General features: G+C 44.4%; 2 protein-coding genes across 9 annotated transcripts in view; one reads left to right on the top strand and one right to left on the bottom strand.

The window, feature by feature from the left end:
- FAM219A (family with sequence similarity 219 member A) overlaps positions 1–12,676 on the bottom strand; it is a 94,724-nt gene extending 82,048 nt beyond the window's left edge. For 3 of the 7 annotated variants that reach the window (XM_051804575.1, XM_051804569.1, XM_051804570.1), the window contains exon 1: positions 12,408–12,676. Coding sequence is in view for 5 of the 7 variants with exons in the window: in XM_051804569.1 (XP_051660529.1) it covers positions 12,408–12,467 (60 nt within the window). In the remaining 2 variants the exon portion in view is untranslated. Of the gene's footprint in view, positions 1–3,476; positions 6,127–12,407 lie in introns of those variants that run through there. The other 4 variants (XM_051804571.1, XM_051804572.1, XM_051804573.1 and 1 more) reach the window with 3 other exon arrangements.
- Positions 12,677–13,104: 428 nt separating this feature from the next.
- Positions 13,105–23,193, top strand: part of DNAI1 (dynein axonemal intermediate chain 1) — a 148,493-nt gene continuing 138,404 nt past the window's right edge. The window contains exon 1 of one of the 2 annotated variants that reach the window (XM_051804485.1): positions 13,105–13,286. In XM_051804485.1, the coding sequence (XP_051660445.1) occupies positions 13,254–13,286 (33 nt within the window). In that variant the 5' untranslated portion in view covers positions 13,105–13,253. The remainder of the gene's footprint in view (positions 13,287–23,193) is intronic. The other variant, XM_051804484.1, reaches the window with a different exon arrangement.

Raw genomic sequence — 23,193 nt, 5'->3', positions numbered from 1 at the left:
AGAGCTGTCAGAACTTAGTGCAATCAAATATATCTGCAATGACAGAATAACCTCATAGCTTTTTTACAGAATTATCCGTGGTCATTCAGCGTCACAGCCACTGTCAAATGGCCATGGCCTTACAAGAATGAGTAAAATGTCTTGCTCATAACCGAATTATAAAAGAGGAGGAAATGAAGCAAGCCAGCATCAAACACACACCTCCTAAGCCAGAAAAAGCACTTTGTGCCTCTCCAGCCAGGTGCCAGGATATTAGCTACAAGCCCCCCCAAAAACCAGCCCTGCAATACAGGCACATAGTACCAAATATTGATTCAAAGGAAAGCTTTGGCACTGCTAGAGTCTATATCATGGAATACAAGTTTCCAGATCAGAGCCGAAGAGACGGACGGTGTCTTGGCAACACAGACACGTAATATGCTCCATCTCATAAGCAGACTGAAGAACCAGGGTCCCAGTCACTGAAAAGAGCTGAAGTGTGCACCTAATTAATCCATCTGTCAGATCAAGCACAGCCTATAGTCACAAACCAAGCAGCAAGCAGTGCAATCTTCACACCTCTAAAAGTCAATACAGAAGCACCTCTAATGTGTGCTACCAGTTAACCTCATGGGAGGCTAAACTTTTTTTCTGGGTTTGTCTCTACATGAAGAAATTTTCCCCCAAAATTCAGGGATTACTCTTTGAGTATTCAATGTTGCAAATACAGAAACTTAGAGTTAATAAAAGGTTATATCGACATTTTCCACTGCAGCATGAGGGAACTTTTTTCTGTAGAAAGCATGGATTATAAATTCTATGTAGCTACATAATCCAAATAAAGCATTCTCCCATAACCAGATAATCTCTTTATAATAATTCTTACATGCACAGCATGGATCATCTCAGTTATTTTCACAATCACTTTGCCCTAATTTTTGCGAGAAGTACAAGAAATTGTTTTCACAGAACTGCTTTTGTGATATGCTTTCTGAGGTACACCCACTGAAGGGGTTGGCTCTGCTGGAAACGAAGAAGACAAGCAGTATGACTTTTTACTCCATTGGAGCAGCAGAGGAATTGCTAGTGTTTTGCAGAACTCTAGATTGTATCTTCAGGTTTTCCATTAGCATCCTGAAGTGGCAATTCCTGCCAGTTAAATCTCAGTACAGATGTGTCACAACATGTTTTCAAGAAAAGCTGGACTTGTTGTAACTCCTTTACCATACCCATTTCCCCTTAATCATAGCACAGTGATCAAAACTGGAATCTGATCCAACTTTAGACACACACATTATCAGAAATGGAATCACTAGCCAGCAGTTTCTCCTTGGCTTATCAACTGCCAGCAACCCGACGTGAAGTGCAGCTTTTACATGCTCCAGTGGGCTGGGTGACCTCCATCTTCTGAGCCTGTGAACATGCTGTTCCTGTAACTATTCTCAGAACTCCCTATTCACTTTTTTTTCCCCTTATATAAAGGGAAATTAAGATTAGAGAACCAGACAGACCCACAGGCCTAAAAGAGATTGATAGAGAGAGAGAGAAGAATGGTTAAGTCTTTCCCTGGACTGCAACACAATTTTGCTGCAAGATTCTTTGAAGTTTAAGAACTCTAAGCTTAAAAAAAAAACCAACCAAAAATGCTTTTCCTGCTGTTTCCATATCACATTGATCCTATGAAAGCCCTGTTACACACTCCTGTTCCCAAACTGTCCACATATCCCTCCAGCTTGTCTCAAGGGATGCTGTGCTTGGTTTTCTCTTGCTCCACATGTATTCCACAGTAGGATGCTATGAGAAACAAGGTTCAGGTATCATGCATTGCCTTGTGCTTTCAAAATAAATCCACATTTGCCACCATCAGGGCTCAATGTCACAACTAAAAAGACATGACAGCATTTAGATGACACAGGCTGTACTTACGCTAATCTATTTTGCCTCTGGAACAAAGCTGTCCCACAGAAGCACAACAGGAAGCATGGCTGCAGAGGGGAGGCTATTTCATCAGAGCCAGCCCCTTTATGGATATGGGAGCACTGCACATTTCTCTGCACACCTCAGACCCCTATTCCAAATGACACAAGTTTGGGAGGGTGAAACCTTCACCAGTTTTGCTCCTTCAGTGTGATCATTCCTTTCCATGCATTACCTGATGAAGCAGTGCCTGCAGGATCTGTATGTGGTGTTCAGCAGGAGAGTCTGCTCTGGCCATCACGGACAGTGTATTTTTCATTTGCATCACATGCATGTTGTTGGGAAAAAGGTCATGCTTTCATACAAAGAAGCATATTGTTTCTAGAAGCATCAGTCACAAGATCGTGCCAGACAAAAGCTTTGCAATGTCATCTCTGTCTAAGAACATTCTTATTTGTTTCTACTTTTCAATTAACAACATAAACCCCATGCAATGCACATCTCTTTCTCTCCCTCTCCCATTTCTCAGGTCAGTATGCTCAAGCAGCTCCTTGGCTGTTTGGGTTTTGCAGACTTGGGAAATTTTGAAATTTGTCTTTTACTACACCTCAAGGTACTTGCAATAACTGCCTACAAAACAAGTTTCAGATTAGAAATTACGCCCCACAATCGAGTCACTACCAAATGCAGACAAGCCCCATGAGTATTAAAGTAGTAAGTACCTCCTTGTACTGTGTTAAACACTACAGGTAAAAATCTTTTTAATCAAAGATTTCTAATCATGGCCACAAACATTAACATTTGTCTTATGGAATTGCTCTACTTATACAGAATTCAAACATTTTCTGAGCAAACAAGAATCACCAATATGGCTCTTGTGTATTTTCTTTGTTTGACAATCTCTCAATATAGAGAATACCTTCAGGATCAGACTGGGTTTACAGGACGCTGGCACCTCTCAGTGCTATATATATCACAGAATCACAGAATGCTTGGTGTTGGAAGGGATCTCCAGAGATCATCTGCTTCAACCCTAAGGTTTACTTAGGGGAGGTTGCACAGGATCACATCCAGGTGGGTTCTGAATATCTCCAGAGAAGGAGACTCCACAACTTCTCTGGGCAGCCTGCTACAGTGCTCAGCCACCCCCACAGTATACAAGTTTTTCCTCATACTCAGATGGAACTTCTTGTGGATATTCATGGAAATTCAATGCGGGGGGGAGGAAACAATAATTAGATCAGCATAAGCATCCCTAACATTGATGCAAGAACCAAGATTGGTTTTTACCTGGGGCCACATACAAACAAAAACATGAAACAAGACAGAAACAAGGGAAGCAGTTTGCTTGAATATGGGTGTACTAAATCACTAATCTACATTCCCATGCAATCAGTAAAACATGAAAAAGAGAAATTATAATTAGAATATTGCTGCTCTGCTTGGCTTAGGAAAAGAGACTGTCTACAGACTTAATGCTGCAGAGCCCAAAAGATCAGCTGCTCATATGAATGGAAGTTGGTTCAGGAAGGACATTGAAAAAAACCTGCATCAGACAAGCATGAAGCAAGACACCATACCATTCCTGAAGAGGAACAACTCATGTCCGATGGTCCTGGATGCTGAAAGAAACAGAAGCTCAGCAGAAAAGCTCTAACACAGCCTATTTTGGAAGCATGCTGTGGGAAGCCTGTGAAGAAAGAGATTGCAGATCACTGATAAGGTACATTTGTGCTACCTGCTTCGGCACTGCACACAGAGTCCAAACAACGTGCTCTGGCAGGAACAGTGCTGGGTTATAGGAGTCACTTGGTGGATAGTTATCTGATAGCCTGACCTATACAATGATGCTGTTGACAAGTTTTCTCCACTAACTCCAGACAGACAATTTGTCAACAGCAGCAATAAAGCTGCAGCTATGCAGCAGAACTTACTAAGCTCAGGAAGAATTGAAATATTAGCAAAATAACTTGTTCACAGGCAGAGGCTGCATCTCCACTAGGCAGCTCACCAGTAGAGTTGGAATAACTTTTCCCTTCTGTATGGGAAATAAGGTCTTATTCATCTTCAGAGAACCAGTGCTCTTCTCAAAAAAAGCAACTTGTGCTGTCTTCAGTTTTACTAAAAATAACAAACTTTCCTCAGTCCACAACTAAGATGATTCTGCAACTCATCTAGTAAAATCAGCTGGGATGCAGCCAGTATACTCTATGTGTATTTAGGAGAGCATTTCTCTGTGAAGAGGTTCCTGAAGTGATAAACCTTGGTATCCTGTGAATCGGTGATGGATGTGTCCAAAAGCTGAGCAGATTTCCTAGCAGGTATTCTTCAAAATTAAGTAAATTTCCACCTACAGTTTCATTCACTCCAACTCAGTATCCTCAGACACAAACCAGTGAAACAAATACTTGCTTTCTCTTGCATACTAAAAAATGGACACCAGCTCATTGCAGAAGATTACACTTTAAAACTCAAAGAATAACGGTCAGGCAACACAGGGTTTGAGCTGGACTGACAGATTTATTAGTTGCAAGTTGCATGGCTGCATCACTACCATGTCAATTCTATAGTGACAGATACAGAATAACCTTAGAGGAATCTTAAACTTGGAAAGGCACAGGAGTCCACCAAAGATGCATGGTCTGCGTGAGTGCGAGGGGAAAGTGTAGACACATTTCTACAGACTGTCTGTGGAAAGTGACAAATAACTGATCTACACAGAAGCCAAAGGACAACTACTGCAGCCAAGGTCTTAAAATGTCTGGAAAAAAGAGGCATGGCCATTAGCCAGCTCCACTCTTAATCCCCTACCCTACAGATCAGACAGGTGACAGGGTCTCCTCCTTTATCTTTATCAAGTTCAGTCTTCAATTTCACCAAAAGTAAGATATATCTCCAGAAAGGTCATAGCCCTGTTGGTAAGCTTCCCTGAGGGCTTTCCTGGAATCAAGACTTGCAGAATTGAAGGCATGACTTGTTCTCCTCCCTCGCCCTGGCATTTTGCTCATGTCATCTCATCTCCTTACGGACCTGCCACTACCTATTGGTACGTCAGTAGCAGAAATTGCTGTCTGAGTAGGTATTAACAGCAAGACACAGATAACGAGCTCTTGGGAATTATGGAAGAATCCCAATAGGGGACTGTGCAGATTTAATTGTTCACTGCCCCCCTTTAAACACGTTCCTTTATTCCAGAAAGATTTCCAAACACAACTAGCAGCACAATCATAGCCAGAGCTTGTATAAAGAAGTGGAGAGGAAGCAGCAGTGTTCCTGCAGGGACAGTGAGAGCCAGAACATGCTCCTGTGTCCTGACAGGTCATCCTCTAGCTATAGCAGTCACATCCCTCACCACTGTCATTTGGGAGCCTGTGCTGGATCACTGTTGGAGTTTCAGCCTGGCCAGGGGTGGTAATAAAAATGTTCCTGTACGTCTGCACCACAGGCCTAATACGGGACAGGGAGGTGACAGGACAGAACCCCAGTGAACTGAAGTATTCAGGGAGGTAATCTTTAGGCTGCTGTTACAGATGACACCACAGCACATCAAAAAAAAAGCTGTATAACTAAAAGTAGCACTGTCTGAAATAATTCTATTTCAGAACCCACAGTACTGCAACATTACAAATCTCATGTACTGTAAGCATTTACAAAACATATATCTGTGTAACCCCTGGGCTACATTACAATGAATATATACAAGGATGACATTTTCATTTTAGAAGCTTTTCCCTTCCAGAAAGATGAGGGTTTTGTGCATCTGCATTAGAAACCTAATGTTATATTAAAATATTATTTCTAAGCCCTGCAGGTATAATCTTTCTTTTTGCTTCTTAGTTACTTTTGTTTTTCTATTCTTAGGTTTTTCCCCATTTTAGGGATGCATCAGAAAAAACAAAGAGTTCTTAACACATGGCACAACTTACTTAGTGTGAGATACTCAATACTTTCCAAAAATAAAGAATGCAAATTTTATAAGCATGCTGAGCACCCATGCTGTCTGCTGACTAAAATTACAGTTTGTTTTTTAAAAACTAAGTATCCAGTAGATAATCTAATCTTTTTTTTCGGTCTTCTAATTTAAAAAAAAAAAAAAGCTGTATGGAAATGTATCTTCTATATCTTCACAGTTTCTGAAAATTTTACACCTCCAGAACCAGTGCAGATTCGGCACTTCAGCTAAAAAACCCAGCAGTATCACTGCAGGATTTGGCTAACCAAAACCCTTAGGTTGGCTGTCGTCATCACAACTAGAGCTACCAGGCTGAGGTCCCTGCTGGCAAGGAACCAGGCCAGCCACAAAGCTTCAGAATGAGATATAGGAACCACTAGCCCCATTTCTCTGGAAAGAGCTCCCATTTTTCATGTGGGCTGAAAACTGGGAAACTGAAATACTGCATTCCTGCTGCTGTTTTCAGAAAACGAGCCAAAGTCTCAGAAGTTTGTGTCAAAGCTCCACTGAAGCTGCTGCACTTTGATAGATGTGTTTCCTTAGGAAAAGCTGTACTGGTGCCATGTGGGCAAAAGCACTTTTACTCTACTTTCATTTATGTGTCAAGAACAGAAACTGCTTGTATCAGTGTACAGGAGCAATGTGTGATCCAACACTGTCACCTGTCAGTTTCCCATCAAATGCCAGCCAAGAACTGGTGTGTCAAGAGACACAGGCTCAGGAAGGTTCCACGTACCAGCAGACTCAAGATACAACCCCACTGCATCATACTCAGTACATTTCATTTTAACAAAAATACCAAGGATTCAGCAAGAGTTTAGCTAACAATTGAAAACACAGACCTACAATTCACAGGGAGGACATGCAGTGAGGCTCCAGTGCTGAAGAAAAGATGGGTCTACATATAATTACAGACTCTGCCATTCTTATTTCAAAGGGAATTTTAATTCTTTTTTCTCTGCAGCATCCTCACTGTGCAAGTATCCCTTCATCTCTCTGTCTCCCTTTAATATCTACCATTTTAATGAGAATTTTCCGCTAGGACAAAAAACTTGGAGAAGACAAACCAACACCAATCTTCACAACAAATGCACCACCAGCAACAGACTGGGAAAAACTGGCTAGTTCGAAGCCCATCTGCCAAGATAGCTATCTACTAAGTGTAAATATCCCAAAATAATGAATATCAGACCTCATCACACCATGCATCCCTGTAATGCTGGTATTGACTTTACCTGAAAATAACCCACTACCCAGCAGCTAAGGAAGAGTGCCCTTTCTGTGAGTGCAGAAGGATCTTGACAAGTTAAGTTGGAGACAAACAGAATCTAGGCAGAACAGAGTTTCTGCAGTTGAGCTTGTATTACGTTGATAAGGATGACATGATACTAAGCATTGGGAGTAAACAAAGCACCCTGTAAATTAGTCCATATTAATTTGATGAGGCAGGGACTTTTCGGATGAAAGGCAAAAGCCACCCATATTTGAGAATGGAAATGTAGATCAGAACAGACCATCCTATTTTCATGGAGTGGCACCACATGAATGTGACCAAGTGCCTGTTACCAGCCTGTCTTTCTCCTGTAATGAATATGTACAGAGTTGTACCACAGTATCAAAACATGCAGAGTAATGCGTCTCTCAAAGATGTGAAACACTAGGCCTCATCCCATCCTACAACCAGACAACGTTTAACAGGGTCTGTATGCCATTCTGTCCATCTGCCCACAGCAACTCTGTCTCATTAAGTCCTGCACTGAACTTTTCCTTGGGTCTGCATTAGTTACACAGCAGTTCTCATAAAATAGTTGTAGAGGTCATGCAGAGTCAAGCCAGCCTGCATGACTTCACAATGCTTATTCAAACAGCCTGGAGAGAGGAAGAAATGACCGCCTGCCTTCTTAACTTCACATCACTGCATCTGATGCAATGGGTAGGAGTGTACATACAACAGAGTTGACCACCATGCAGCCTGCAGACCAAATGCTTCTCAGCTCTGCAACACAATCCCTGTCTGACTTGTTATCAGCAGAGAGAAACTACGGCAAGTAGAGATCCTAATAGGCTTTGTCAGACCAAGCAGTACTCCACACAGCTCCAGCCTGTACTAGTTAGGCCCTGCCCTCAGCCTTGCAGTGGGATGCCAATGCAGATCTTGGCTGAACAAGGCTGTCAAAGAGAGAGTGTTCCCCAACCAGACACATTAGAGCTTTAAAGAACTCAGTTTTGCATACAGCCATGGATACGTCAGGTTCTCTGTCTCTGCTCTGTAAATACAACACTGATTATTGTCAGAATGTACAGCTAGTGGACACCAGACACTAATGCACTGTCACTCCTGACAGGCAGCTGATCAATAAATAGTGCAAGTACCAGCAGCAGGTTTGGAGGCTGAGGGGTCCAGGAGGGTTTCAGATGCTTCCTAAGAATGGCTTCCCTTCAGCATTTAACAACCATATCTACCTCTTAAGTTTGAAGATGGGCAGATCAGCAGGCCTGTCAGATGGTTTCTAGGCAGATCAGCAGCGGTTATCCCGGAGTTCAATATAAAGACATCAAAAGCTAAGATGACATTTCATCTATGCAGATGAACAGTCAAAAGCACCCATGCTGATCAACAATGTTAAGGATTTTGAGCAAAGCCTAGCTTCACAAATCTCATTTCAGCACCCTTCTCAAACTGGCCAGCACTCAGAGGGAACAGTGCTTTCTTAGGACACCGTCCAGTTTGAACAGGATGAAAAAATATTTCATACAGTGTGTGCACTTCAAATCAAGCAAGGTACCTTCTCTTCTCTACTTGCTTTCAGCAGGGGATCATTTTTTTTATATAGCTTCAGTGACAGGTCACAATGACCCCTATAACCTGAGAAAACAAACTTTTATTTTAGCCCTCTGCATGTGGAAAAGACTGACAGCTGCATCTCCCCCTGAGACCATGCGCAACTGAAAGCTTTTAGCCTGGGAAGAAGAAACAAGAGGTGCTGAGATGTTAAGGTTATTCTGTATTTTCTGCCGATTTTGACAGGGATACCAGTAAATTTTCTTTACAGTAGCTAGTATGGGGCTATGATTTGGATTTTTGCTGGAAACAGTGTTGATAAGACAGGGGTGTTTTAGGTATTGCTGAGCAGTGCTCACACAGAGTAAAGGCTTTTTCTGCTCCCCACCCCAGCAGTGAGGAGGCTGGAGGGGTACGAGAAGTTGGGAGGGGACACAGATGGGACAGTTGACCCCAGCTGACCACAGGAACATTCCATATCTTATGGTGTCATGCTTAGCATATAAAGCTGGGGGAAGAAGAAGGACAGGGGATGCTGTTTGGAGGGATGATGTTTATCTTCTCAAGTAACCAATAGGTGTGATGAAGCTGTCCCTGTTTTCCTGGGGATGGCCGAACATCTGCCTGCCCACAGGAAATGGTGGATGAATTCCTTGTTTTGCTTTGCTTGTGTGCATGGCTTTATCTTTACTTACAAAACTGTCTTCACCTCAATACACAAGTTCTCTCACTTTTACTCCTCTGACTCTCTCCCCTATCCCAATGTGGGAGAAGAGTGAGCTGTGAGGCTTTAGAAGAGTTCTAAAGCCTTTCCTTATGGTTGCTTTTCTGCTTGTTTTTACAGAGTCAAATGGTTTCCAAAAAGGGAGTTTGCCACCAAATTTGATGTTAATGTTCCGATATGTTGACTTACCATTAATGTTCTGCAAGTATGAATGCTTAAATCGCTTCATTTTTCTTTTCCCTATAATTATATGCATACCTTTGACTTTTTTTGCAGGATTTACTTGGAGTAAAAGATCACTGACTTCTACAATGGAAAAATCATGGATGCTTTGGACCTTTGTTAAAAGATGGCTACCAGCTTTGGCTTCCTGGTCTTGGAGTCTCTGCTGTATTTGTCTTTTACCCTTGATAGTGACTTTCCACTTGTACGGAGGCATTATACTACTTATATTAATATTAGCTGACAACTGGGTTTAAGACACAACAGCTTTAAAGTACAGGATGGTAGGGAGAGGGACAGGACAAATGGTAACTGTAACAGAACAAAACAACAGAAGTGCCCAGAACCATGTTACCCAAGGAAATTAGTATGATAAACACCAGACTTGCAAGGATTCTTGCAGTTCCTACTTGCAAAGTACAGACCAGAAACCACAAAGCAGAGGAAACCAATGAAAATGCTGTGCCAGAATTGTTATGTCCCACCTGAGACTGACGGCAACATTTCCATGTACATGGGAAAATCCTACACACCCAGAGCAACAGCCCCTCACATACACAAGGTTTCACTGTGAGCTCCATTAGCTGGAAAAGAGCTGCAACCCTGAAGCCAAGGTTCAGAGTATTCTATTAATACAAGTGTAAAAGCCCTTTGTGAAAATTTTCTAGTCCCTGCATGTTGAAGGAAACCTGCTTTCTAAGCTTACTATTGCTGCTGCATAATACAACACCCTATACTGAGATAACAGGGTTGGACGAGACTACCTCTTTAGATTCTGCTTGGTTCATGTCCATGCAAACATGCATGTATGTGCAAATTCTATTCTTCCACTATCATTATGGAGTTTCTAGAAAATCCTTAGGAGTATTTTTTCGTCTGCCAACAGCTTTTTCAAACTTGCAACTCTCACTACTATGCTGACAATATGACGAATAAAGAGGGCCATTCTTGTCACATTTGTTGCCTGTGCTTGATAAAAACACAAACAATGGGTAGGGCATGCAACAAGCCCACATCAGCTTGTAAGAACAGTTTTTTGCCCCACCACAAAGGTTGTAAGCCAAAGAATCAACTAACCAAGAAAACCCAAAACAAACCAAGCTAAGCATATTTTCACAATTTGTCAACACTTCCAAAGTAAGAGAAATGTTTTTCTTGCCACCGAGGGATAATTTGATTCTGTAGACCTTGTAGAGCTTTTCTGTTCTCAGGCCAATCGTTATGTTCTCAACTTCTCTCAAGCACTAGCTGCAACAAGGAACCGAGGATTCAGATACATCAACTCTAAATAATGTATGGTCTGATACATGGGAAATCTCAGTAGCACTTCAGTGCTAACATGAACCTGTCAGCAACCTATCCTCACCTGCTACCAAGAGGAACTGTGCAAGTATTTCATTACAGTTCTTTCCACCTCTCCAAACATTTCATATCCCTGTCTCACATAATCAGCCCAAGATGGAATTTGCTTACTCCAGGTGCCAGAGGGAATCAACATCTTGAGTGAGTGAGTACATGATCCAGCTTTCACTTTAATGCCGGGGTGAACTGTATTTCAACAGGTCCCAAGTCACAAATAACAACACACCTTCAAGCACAGACTGAGGTGGACTGGGGAGTAAGGGGAGGGGAACACACAAGAGAACCTCTCCCAGATGGGAAACAGAAATGGACAAACACATCCAGAGTTCTGTGGCAGGCAGCCGGGGCACAACACATACACAAGCAAGCCTGTGGCATCAAAGCAAAGCAGCTACATACTCCTAAGGCGTCTTGGACTACTTGATGATGGTCTAGCCTATTCCTTGGCTGCCAGCCAGCTGGCCTTTCTTCCTAACTCATTTCAGAAGCTACCAAAAGCCCACGACCACTCTACCTTCCCATTTAGGCATCTGCCAAGTCCCACAAGCCTGTACACTTCCCTCTCTGCAAAGATTCCCCAGGGCCCCATGTAGTAGTGTAACCATTATGTCAGGCTCTTCAGAGCTCATTAATTGAGTATAATTGTGTCTACGAAGTGAAAAAACATCCTGATATGAAAAACGCATGTCCTGGCACGGGGAAAGCAGAGGGCAACAAACCCTCACAGATTGCTTTCCTTATGGGAAGAATTTTATGCGAGCAAAACTATTTTAGATTTTAAATTTGACAGAGACGTTTCTTCGCAAAACACCTGGACTTTTCACACGATGAGCATCTCAGTGTCGAGGGCAATGGCTACAAAAACAGCCTCGGAGAAGGTCCTGCAGCCTCGCATCGCGAGCAACTTCACACCCCAGCCCGTGCAGCTCTCCCGTCCCTGGGGAGTGTCGCTCCCCGCCCGGGCTGTGCACAAACACCGCCCTTTTCCTCTCCTATTTTCTAAAGCTCAGTTAAAAGCCCAGCCACCCTCAACACCTCCAGTTGATCCCACCGGGCTTCCCGGTCCCTCCGCCGCTTCCCACCTCTCCCAGGGGCACTCCTGGGCGGGGGAGCACCCAGGGATGCTCCGGGAGAAGCGACGCTCGCAAGCGCGGCAGGAGCGGAGCCGCCCGCCCGCCCCCGCCCGCTCCTGCCGCCGCTACGGACGGGGACACCCCGGGGGAGGAGGATGAGGATGGGGGGGGGGGGGGGCAGGATGAAGGGCCGTGCGGGTGCCCCGGGATGACACAGCAGCGGCCCCGGGGGTGAAGGGCCGGGGATGGCGGCGGCGCTCCCCGGGCTCCCCGTTATATAACGGCAGCCCCGCCGCCCCCGCAGCGCTGGCACCGCGGGTGCGGGTGTGCGCGGCCCCTCCGTGCCGGGGCCGTGTCCGCCCGGGCTCAGCGCGGCCCCGCCCGCCCGCCCCTCACCAGCGGCTGCATCTCTGCGCGCACGGCGGGCACCTGGAACCGGTCTATCTCCTCCATCATGGTGGCGGCGGCGCCGGGCGCGGCGGGCGGAGCGCGGGGAGGGAGGAGGGCGGGCGGGAGGGCGCGTGCGGCTCCTCAGGCGCTGAGGGACGGCACGGACAGCGACGGCGACAATGACAATGACAACGACACCGCCCGCGGCTGCTGCTGCCTCATCGCCGCCGCCGCCGCCGCCGTGACTCAGCCGCGCCGCTTCCGGGTCCGGCCGCCGCCCCGCCCTCTTCCTGAATATTCATGAGGAGGGCGGGACCACACGTACTAATTGGGGCCCGGATGGTGGGCTACGCGGCCACGCGCTTTTGAATATTTATGACATGGGTGGGGCCGCTGTTAATACTTTGGGGGGCGGATGCTGCGTCCCTGAGGCGCTTCCCCCTCTGGAATTTTGATGAAGTGAGAGGGGAGATCTCCTGTTCAAGGTCCAGATGCTCCGTCCTCCGCGGCCCCTACCCTTTTTTGAATATTCATGAGGCGGACGGAGGCACTACCACAGCGGCCTGGCGGCGGCGCTCCTGTGGCCCCGCCCCATTTGAATATTCACGGGGCGGGGCCGCTCTCGCCGGTTCGGGGCCCGGATGATCGGTGTGCAGCGGCCGCCGGGACGTACCATTCCCTCCCTCGGGGGGGGAGCACGGAGGCGTGTGAGGAATCGTCTCGTCCGCCCGCCGCTTCCGGTGCGTTGCCATGGCTGCCGCGATCAACTTCCGGCCGGCCGGGTGGGCGCCGTGAGGGGCGGCCGTGAGGGGCTGTGAGGGACGGCAGGGGCCACTACGGTGAGGAGAGGCCATGCCTGCCAAGGCGGCCGACAAGCGCCGGCAGGTAAGGGCTTGCCGCCGCACTCCCGTGGCGACAGCGCCGTGGTGACGTCACCATCGATGCCATGACGTCACCCGCCCGAATGGCGTCACTGCAGAGCCTCCTGCAGCGGGGACGGCGGCCCACAGGAGGGAGTGGCGCTGTGCAGCCCCGCTGTGGCTGTACGGCCCTCGGCTCCTGCTCTGAGCGCTGCCCCTGGTGTGATGCCAGCGATGACGTCACTGTCCCCAGAGTCGCTACACGTGACGTCACCGTGTACAGCCCAGATCGCTTCCCTCTGGGCTCACAGAGTCACAGAATTGTCAGGGTTGGAAGGAACCTCTAGAGACCGGATTATCCAGTCCAACCCCCCTGCCAAGGCAGTATCACCTGGACCAGGTGACACGAGAATGTGTCCAGGTGGGATTGGCATGTCTGCAGAGAGGGAGAATTCACAACCTCCCTGGGCAGCTGTTTCAGTGCTCTGCCGTCCTCAACACAGAAAAGTTCTTCCTCATGTTGAGGTGGAACTTCTTGTGTTTTAGTTTATGGCCATTGCTTCTCATCCTGTCACTGGGCACCACTGAAAAGGGTCTGGCACCATCCTCCTGGCACCTGCCTTTGGGATATTTGTATGCATTGACGAGATTCCCCTCTCAGTCTTCTCCAGACTAACCAGGCCCATCTCTTGCAATCTTTCTTCATAAGAGAGATGCTTCAGACCCCTCATCATCTTTGTGGCCTCTGCTGGACCCTCTCCAGTAGCTCCTTGTCTTTCTTGTCCTGAGGAGCCCAGAACTGGACTCAGCACTTCAGATGTGGCCTCACTAGGGCCAAGTAGAGGGGCAGGATCACCTCCCTGGACCTGCTGGTCACACTGCTGATCCCATTCGCTTTCCTGGCCCCCAGGACACACGGCTGGCTCATGGTCAACTTGTCAACTATCAGGACTCCCAGGTCCTTCTCTGCAGAGCTGAGAGATTGAACTGAGAGCTGAGGTTGCCCCACTGAGCTGTAACCTGCAGGGCTGGGTGCAGCAGCAGGGTCAGCACAGTCCCCCTTGGCCCTGCTGACTGCCTGGCTGCATCAGGTTGTGTCACTCTGTCCCTTCTCTGGGGTGTGGTGTCACCTGTGGTGTCACCCTGTGAGTTCTCTGGCATTTCACAGCTATTCGGGCAAACCAGCACATCCCAAAGCTGCAGCACCTCCCCACTCTGTGCTGTTCAACCCTGTCCTCAGTTGCCATTGTCAGGCCGTTTCATCACACTTCCAGCATAAGACACCCCTTCCAAGGCAGATTTTAATGCACTCAAGGTGTGTCCACCTGCCAGAGAATCTCTTGGGGTCACTGAGCAGACAGGATGAAATCCCTTTCTTTACAAAGTTTTAAAAAATTCTTTCAGTTGTACCCAGCTGTAAGTTTTGCCACTTCCCTTCTGTTTTAATATTTGGTCTTTCCTCAGTTCAGACAATGAAATGGAATCATCTGCTGCTCTTCCTGGCCCTAACTCTACGGTGCCATGAGGTCTGTGTCTGTGAGACCTCACTGGATTCCTTTGGGCTCTGTGTGGACATGTCTGCATGCATCCCCTCGCAGGATGAAGGGATCAGCCAGATTAATTCCTGGATCTGATCTACTCCTGCACTATCAAAGTGTTTGATTTAAAAGCAGATGATGGCCGGCTTGTAAAACCCTTTTGTTGTCATGTTTAGGCCAACTCCTACGCATTTGATCCTTGGGGTGGGAGGAAGAAGGTTGGCATAGGTGTCCCAGAAGTGACTGAGAACAAGGAACCTACTTCCTCTGTCCAGAACACATGACAGAAAGCAATAACTGATCAAGGGAAGTGGAAGGAAAAAAAAAGAGGGATCAGTGTGACTGTCCAGAGCTGTAGGGTGGTACCTGAGCTCTCTGGGCAATCCTTCAGGGTCTGTGAGGGAGTCTGAACAGCAGGAGCTCTTTCAGTGAGGGAGCAGCAACCCTTGCTGCTTATCTGATCACCTCCTACCCTTTGCAGACAGCAAGAGAGAGAGGATCACTGTGACATTCCCGATCTCCTACTGAGCACTAGTAATTAATGAGATACAAAGGGCTTTATAAAATTTACAAAGGACACAAACTCAAAACCAAAACCCACATCCAGTCCTAGATAATGAAGATGTTTACAGTAAAATTATAAAATCCAGTAATAATGGTACAAACTAAACCTGGGATGAAATGCTTGCTCTGAATTTCAGTTTCTTTTATTTTCAGAATTTTCACATAAATATTTTCAATCATTTGCAGTCGCCGTTATCTCAAATGCTCTGAAACAAAGAAGCTTTGATTCACATGTTATTTGAAAAAATTAATGTGCTGCAAAGGCATTAATTTTATTTTAAAGCTCTCAAAACATCATAAACTGCTTAAACTCTTAATATATTTGGCTTCCCCCATAACTTTCATTACAACAACTTAAAAGACATTAATTATAACTCGTTCTGTATTGCCTTTCCTATGTTTGCCATGAGGTTATTAAATCTGATTGCTGTTTCATGGCCTTTTATTTCCTAGAATATTCTTGCAGTGGAAGAATTGTGTGCTTGACTAGCTGGCTCTGGAATCCAGAGGCTTTTGCCTCATTTTCCCTGACTCAAAATACAGCCCTCATCTCAGTGGCTTTGTGATTCTGAGGAGTGAATACCTTTGCACTACTCACTGTCCAGTCAGGGCCTGATGTTTGATATTTACTGGGCTATAGTGGCCACTGTAAAATTAATTGGTGAGTCAAGGTCCACATTCCGGTTCTTGACAAGAATTTTACTGTAGTTTATGCTCTTTTCACCTGTCCCTGTGCTCTTCATTCCTCTGTTTCTTATATTTTGCTTTATTCTGCTCTGCCTCTTAGGTCTGTCACTGCTGACTGCTTTACCTTTGAAAATTTTGTTCCTGTGATTTTTCTCAAAGCTGAGATACTTACCTGTACACTCCCAGGTCCTTCCCTTTTACCACATGTCACTTCCAGCTCCTCCTCTGCTTTCATGACTCCATGTTCTTCAAGAGCTTTGTGATCAATTCTTGTTTTCTTCTTCTTCTCTCTTATGTAGTGGTTGCCTGCTCTTCTTCTCTGCCTGTCTTGCATCTACCTTCTCCTGTGACACCAGTTTCTTTCTTTATTTCACTCTTTTTTTCTTCTTTATCCAGGTGACCTCTGCCTCCAGTTCAGTGTCCAGCCACCTGATGGGTGAAAATATGTCAAAGTCAGGTTGACCATCAGAATTAAAGTCTGTGACCTCCCAGATGAACTGCTTGACTCAATCTAACCTTAATTATAACCATCTTTAGGATTTTGTATGTTCGTATACATTAATAACAAATGTGTTTCAATGCTCAAAGTCTTAAAATAGTTTTGTATGTCTGGATCTTTGTGTTCCCCATACAGCCTTGGAAATAACAATACTTATGTACGCTCTGTGCTTCAACAACACCCTTCCTTTCACATCTGAAGTGTGCTATGCACAATTGAGCTCAACAGCATTTTGTGAGGATGTAGAATTATGGAAAGGCATAAGCCGACTTTCCTGGATCAGGCTGAAGGGAATGGATGAATGAGATTCTCAGCTCCCCTGAAGAATGAAACCTTGAGTATGGCAAACAGGACAGCCAGAAATGGGGTGTTTTTAAAAAACGCTGACCTGTGTGGCAGAAGTTGTTGGTAGGGCAGGGTGTCAGTCCCATGTGTGGTGCTGGGTGGTGAGAGAAAGTGGCCAACAATTTTAAGATTGCTTCTTTGAACATGTTTGCCAGGTGTGCTGCTGGAAGTGTTTGTTCCAGATTTCCATGCCTTTGCTATTTGGTGTGTGGCTCAAGGAAAAGCCTTGAGTGGGGAGTGGAGAGCACCCTGTGCTACGGTGTGTGTACCTCTGTGGCTGAACCCAGGCCAGGGAGAAGCAGGGTTTGGTTATGGTTTCTTAGCTGATACTGACTTCTCATTTACAATGTGCAAAAACCAGACTATCTGGTCTTATCACTTTAGGGTCAACCCCGCTGTCAGAAGCAGGTCACTTAAACAGTGTAAAGAAAGCACCTGAATTTGGACAGCAAGGCATTTCTTGTTACACCTGTGGTCTTGCACCCACTGACAGGTAAACAGCATCTTTGTTGTTCAGTAAGTTAGAAAAGAGAAACAAAGAGACCCCCTCCCCAACCATGCAACAATCAGAGGTAGTTTACTTTTTTTTTTTCTTTTCCTTTATTGTTTTCCCCAGAAAAGGCTTTTTAAGGTGCTTACTTGTTCTTAAACCTGCATTAAACTATCCATGGAATATAAAATAAACACTCTATTTAGTGCCTCTCAGAAAACAGTATAAAATGTATTGGCAAATAGCTCTTAAATTGGCATCCCTACTGTGTGCAAATGGATGTCTGCTGCAGGGCAGGATGGAAGTCACTATTTTTCCTTTGACTTTGTTTTCATCTGTGCTTCTCTGCTTCTTTTTGCCAACTGGTGGTTTACTGTGGAGTTTGCTAATATTCAAAACAAGAGTAAAAAGCTAGCAGGAAGCTTATTAAATGCTTTTACAGAAATGTCAAGCTTAGCTCTTATGATGTCTCTACCTCTTCCTTTTAGAACCCTGCAAGCAGCTGTGTGCTTCTCTTTTTTTTTTCCTCCAGATTACTTGTTAACATCTGTGCTGTGCTGCAGAGGAAGTGGGAATGACAATGTCTCTGCTCAAGAAGATGAAGTAAACTTAGCATGAGCATTCTGTGATTGTGTTACGGTGACAGCTAGCATGAGGAACAGAAAGGCTACAGAAATGTCTCTTTAAATGATCTTTAAAAATTATAGTGTGGGTTTGTAATTGCCCTGATGAGTGTTTCATTAATATGTAAACGATTTTCAGCCCTTGGAAATTTTACTTAATATGAACTGACACTTCAGCTTGGCAGAGTGACCAACCTGCATCATCCCTGCCTCTGAGTTTTCTGGCATTTTAGTCTGGATCTGCAAATACAGATCTACTCGTCCAAACTTATGCTTTAAACGTAGGGAGAAAATTCACATTTCTCAAGGAGATACTGGGTTGTGGTGTCTGGCTCTTCACCATACAGTGAACCCTTGCAAGATCTAGTCTGGAAGGGGCAGTTTAATCTGACAGGATGGGGGAAGGATGTACCAGCCAGCAAAGGCTATACTGGGGGCTTTTATCCTGGATGGCAGGACACCACATGTGGTAACATCATTCCATCTCCTACTTGGTTAGTCAGGCAGGCTTTGGATCTGAATGTGAGGGATGGATGGATTTTTTTCTTGAAGGATTTCTGCAGGCACTAGTTCAGGATTCAGTCTGGTTCTTAAATAAACACTTGCTCTTGAGAGTAAATCTCTGCTTCCTAGGTCGCCAAGACAATTTATTTACCACCAGCACTGCCACTGCCAAGTCAGAGGTTTTCTGCGGAACAGGATGAAATAGCTGAAAAGTAGGGCTGCAGAAAATAGCTGTTCAAAAGAAAACAGATGTGATTGTTCCAGGACTTGGAAAAAACTTCAGAGCTTTTATCTTCACCTGGGAAGGCAGGTACTGATAGTCCTGTCTGTCTTGTGTAAACTCAGTTAATGAGTCTCAGATCAGCAATTACTGGCTGTCATATCACCAACAAAAAGAAAGAGCAATAATCACTGTAGATGAAGCAAGAAGAGCAGGACTCAGATGTATGGTTATGATTTTTTATTTTCCTCACTGCAGTACAATCCGGAAACATGTTACTAGGGTGTTGAGTTCAAAACTTCCAGGGGACATTGCATCTCTTTGATGCTTGCCTTCCTCTTATATGCTTTAGGGATGTGGAAATAAGATAGGTCTTATGAAATGCCAGCCTACTAGTGCTTGGGTTTGGTGTTTTTTTTTTTTTTTTTTTCATTTATGGCAATGCTATTTGGAAAATAGCCACTAGTTTCTCCTTATTTTAGTTTTCCTGTTTTATAACTAAAAAAACCTTATATATATATATTGCTGAAACATCCTACCTAAAAATACAATTAGATATGCTTGTTGAATATCTCAGCAACAGGAAAACATCCTGTTGAAAGACTTGAGTTTGCAGCTATTTGTACCTCTTGGTAGCTTGTCTGATTTACAGGGAACTGTGGCAAGGGAAAGGAATATTTAATGGCTTTTAAAGCATCACTTTTCATCTGTTTCCTCTCTTAATTTGTATTATCCTGTCAGATTACTGTATGTTTGTGGTAACCAGTAGTCAATATGTCTTGTGCTGTAATAGATGTCTGTCCGAAGGAAGAATTCCTGGGTGCTGCTATGATAAACACACCCTGGAAAAAAGGTCCAGAAAGGAACAGTCACTTGAGTTTTCTATGTCCTTCATTTAAGTACTGTGACTGTTATGAGCTTCTTATGTCTTTTTACTGTTGGAACTCTAGTAATCTGTCATCAGCATAAAACATGATTAGCATCCCTAAATTCTGATTCTGGCATTTTCCACTGTAGCACTGGAGCGCCTCCCAGAGTGGCAAGGGTTATGATAGTGACCTGGAGGTGAGAAATTCCTTTCAACTCCTTGATGCCTGCTGCCGCCAATTCCTCAGTTCCTTAGCAACGTCTCTTTTTTTTGCTAATATATATTCCTCATGATTATTCACACTCCTCTTTTTGTTAATTAATATTATTTTTAAAGCCAGGCATAGCAGCACCATTTATTAGGAAGATTTAGGAAGATACTTGGTTTTTTTTTGGTTTGGGTTTTGGGTTTTTTGGTTTTTTTTTTTTTTTTTTTTTTTGTTTTTGTTTTTTTTTTTTTGTTTTGTTTTGGTCGCAAGACCATCTTTATCTAGAATTTGCTAGAATGTAACTGTTTGAATTGAAATGTTCTTTGTTGGCTGTCTGACTTAGGCTAACAGTTACAAAAAAACCAACACCACTCTAGGTGTTGAACAACGGAAACTAATATACTGGCAGTAACTTAACCTGCGAGAATTGACGTAAGCCAGGGAACCTACGGAAAACCAAGTGTGTCATTGTGGAATTAAGCTGTGTATCATAACGGCTGTGCCCAGTGGGATGAATTAAATGTTACCCCAGCAACCTTAATTCTCACATTTTCTAACTTCCAAACACTTCTCTTTGAGATGCTAATATTAGTCTGTTAACTTTTTTTCTGTAGCTAATCTAACAGCAATAATGTGCTTGAATTTTAGAGATGGGTATGAAGGCCAGTAATTGTCATAAACATCTTACCTAGTGAATCATAATGTTGATTCACAGTTATAGTTTATTTTTTGTTTGTATTGCAGACTTTGTGACCTCTTCCCTGTTGTACAAACACTGTGTGGTATGTCTGAAGTAGCTGTCAGAGTAAAAAGATTACACCTTTAATAATAGTTTATGGGTAACGGATTGACCGAGTAAAAAGAAGAATGAGGAAGCAATAACAATCATTCTGAGCCCTGGTGGCAGGACACAATCTATGTGGGTGCTATTGAAACTCTTTACAGGTGATGTGGCAGAGAAGGGATTTAAGGCAAGTTATGAAAAAGGAAATGTGCTGGCTTTGGAAAGATTTACAGGGAGCAGGAGCTTGCAAAAGCAATAGCAAATACCACCCCACCCCCCCCCAAAAAAAAAAAGGATGTCAGGGCTGCCTTTTTCAGCAAATGACATGGCAGTATTACCTGTGCTATTATCTGAATTAGGAGTCAGAGTAAAAGATTTTGTTTTCTTGACTGCCCCATGTTTGCTCACCAACTTGCTTCTTGTAATAGTTTTAAACAGATCTCGTTTTGATGAGTTTCACCTACTGCTAATACTGCCAAAATACATGGATCTCAACTCATTTTTTTCATGTTTGTGTCACCTTTCAACTGGGTTCCAAAAGTCTGAGGTACTTTGGGATGAACCTTCTGCAGCATAGGCTGTGGTGGCAGGAATGATGCTTGCATCACAAAGGATGTCTTCTGTTTTTTATGCTGACTTCTGTAGAGTTACAGTCTTTACCTTCACTGGCAGGAGTCCAGAATATCCAAAAAAATAAGATACTCAACTTTTTTTTGCTGTTGAAGTAAACCTCTGTGCTGTGAGGGATACTTTATCTGGGCAGGAGACCAGAACTTTGCTGAAGAACTCCAGAATAAGCTAAGAACCAACACCTTCCTAGACTCTGCTCCACCTCCCCAATAAACCTGTGCTCACCTGCTCCAGGCATGGCTGTCCTATCTTTGTGGAGCACACGTGGAAGAAAGCCCAAGGCCCACACTGGTCATTGTGTGCTGGCTCCCCTCTCTCCATCCAGGTTTAGCACACATTTAGGGTAGGCTAACTGTGTCCATACTGCGCAGCGTTTCACCCAGGGATCTGCTTCTTAACAAGGTGGTTCTAAAGCGTAACTGTTCAGGTTGGAGAGGTGGTTGGAGTTTCTTTAGTTCAAAATACCTGAAATACCAAGTGTAATTTTATAGCTCTCCTGCCAGTCATGTGTTTACTCCCTGCTCCAGGGAACTACTTCTCTTAGTTCTAGGGAGACCCAAAGCAACCTGCCACAGTCAGCAAGTAGAGGCTTTGTAGAAAAGTAGGAATGAGGCAAATGGAGAAGGGTGGTAAGTCCTACTGACTGATGCAATGAGACCTCTCCCTTGAGCACCCTCTCCCAGTCATACACAACTGGATGTGGTACTCTCAGCTATCCTCTGATAAAGGTTAAAAACATGCATAGGGTCAAAGTTAAGACTTCCAGAGCCTGGTTCTGTTTTTTTGTAATAGTCTGTAAACTTTGTTACACTCAAAATCTTCTTTATGGGCAAAGAGAAGGCACATCTTATATATATAAAACTAAAAATTTCATGTGAGTGTGACTGAAATCTTGGTCTAAACATTACTATGTACTCATTACCGAAAATAAGGTCCAGATGTACTCATTACAGAAAATAAGAAGTACTTTTGTGCAAAAAAAAAAAAAAAATTGATAATGAGACTGCAGTTAAAGCTGTTGCATGCAGGTTTCTCAGTTTCCACCTGTTTTCTGGTAGTTTGATCCCCCTTCTTCTGTTCCTTTGTATTCTAAGGTCGATGGTTTTGTTTTGCTAGTGGCAGTGGTGTTGGTGGGCATATTATAGCAAGTTGTCAGCATCTGGGTCCTTCACTGGGTAGGATAAAATGTCGTGATGATGGCTTCTTCTTCACTCACTTGGAGTTTCCTTTATGTTAGCTAATATATTTTCACGTTTCCCTTTCTTCATTGATCTGGTATTCCACATTACACCTGATGTTACTGAATATGATGGGTTTTAAGCATTCTAAATACTATTTTTTTGTTTTCTTTGCTACCCCTAAACCCAGTTTTGTTCAGTTCCCCTGTCTACAGATCTGCATTTCTCTAACTGGCCAGTGGTGAGATGCTTATTACAGCAGTGGGATCTCTAATGTCAAGTATGTGCCCCATCTCTTAACATCCCCTCCCTGTATTCCTCTGTGCCACATCCTGGGTCTCGTCAGGGTCTCCCTGTTGTACCAGACCTGTTCTTCCTCAAAAGGGAAGAAGAGGGCCAGTCACTGATCTCTCCTCTGTGGTGACCAGTGACAGGACCTGGACCTGAGGGAATGGCCTGAAGTTGTGTCAGGGCAGGTTTAGGTTGGATATTAGAAAAAGGTTCTTCACCCGGAGGGTGGTTGAGCACTGGAACAGGCTCCTCGGGGTAGCGGTCACAGCACCAAACCTGACAGAGTTCAAGAAGCATTTGGATGATACTCTAAGGCACAAGGTGTGACTCTTGGGGATGATCCTGTGCAGGGCAAAGGGTTGGACTTGATGATCCTTGCGGGTCCCTTCCAACTCAGCATAATCTGTGATTCTGTGATTTTATATCATTAAGTTACAGTCATAAAATCTGATAGTACTGTACAAAGACAAAGGAAATAGAGCCAATTAGCCGTAAGTGCCTGG

This window comes from Manacus candei, unplaced genomic scaffold, assembly GCF_025592945.1.
Source record: "Manacus candei isolate 608988 ecotype Guabito, Panama unplaced genomic scaffold, ASM2559294v1 h1tg000061l, whole genome shotgun sequence".
Taxonomy (NCBI): domain Eukaryota; kingdom Metazoa; phylum Chordata; class Aves; order Passeriformes; family Pipridae; genus Manacus; species Manacus candei.
The sequence above is the reverse complement of the archived record's forward strand: the minus strand, read 5'-3'. Positions and strand labels throughout refer to the sequence as shown.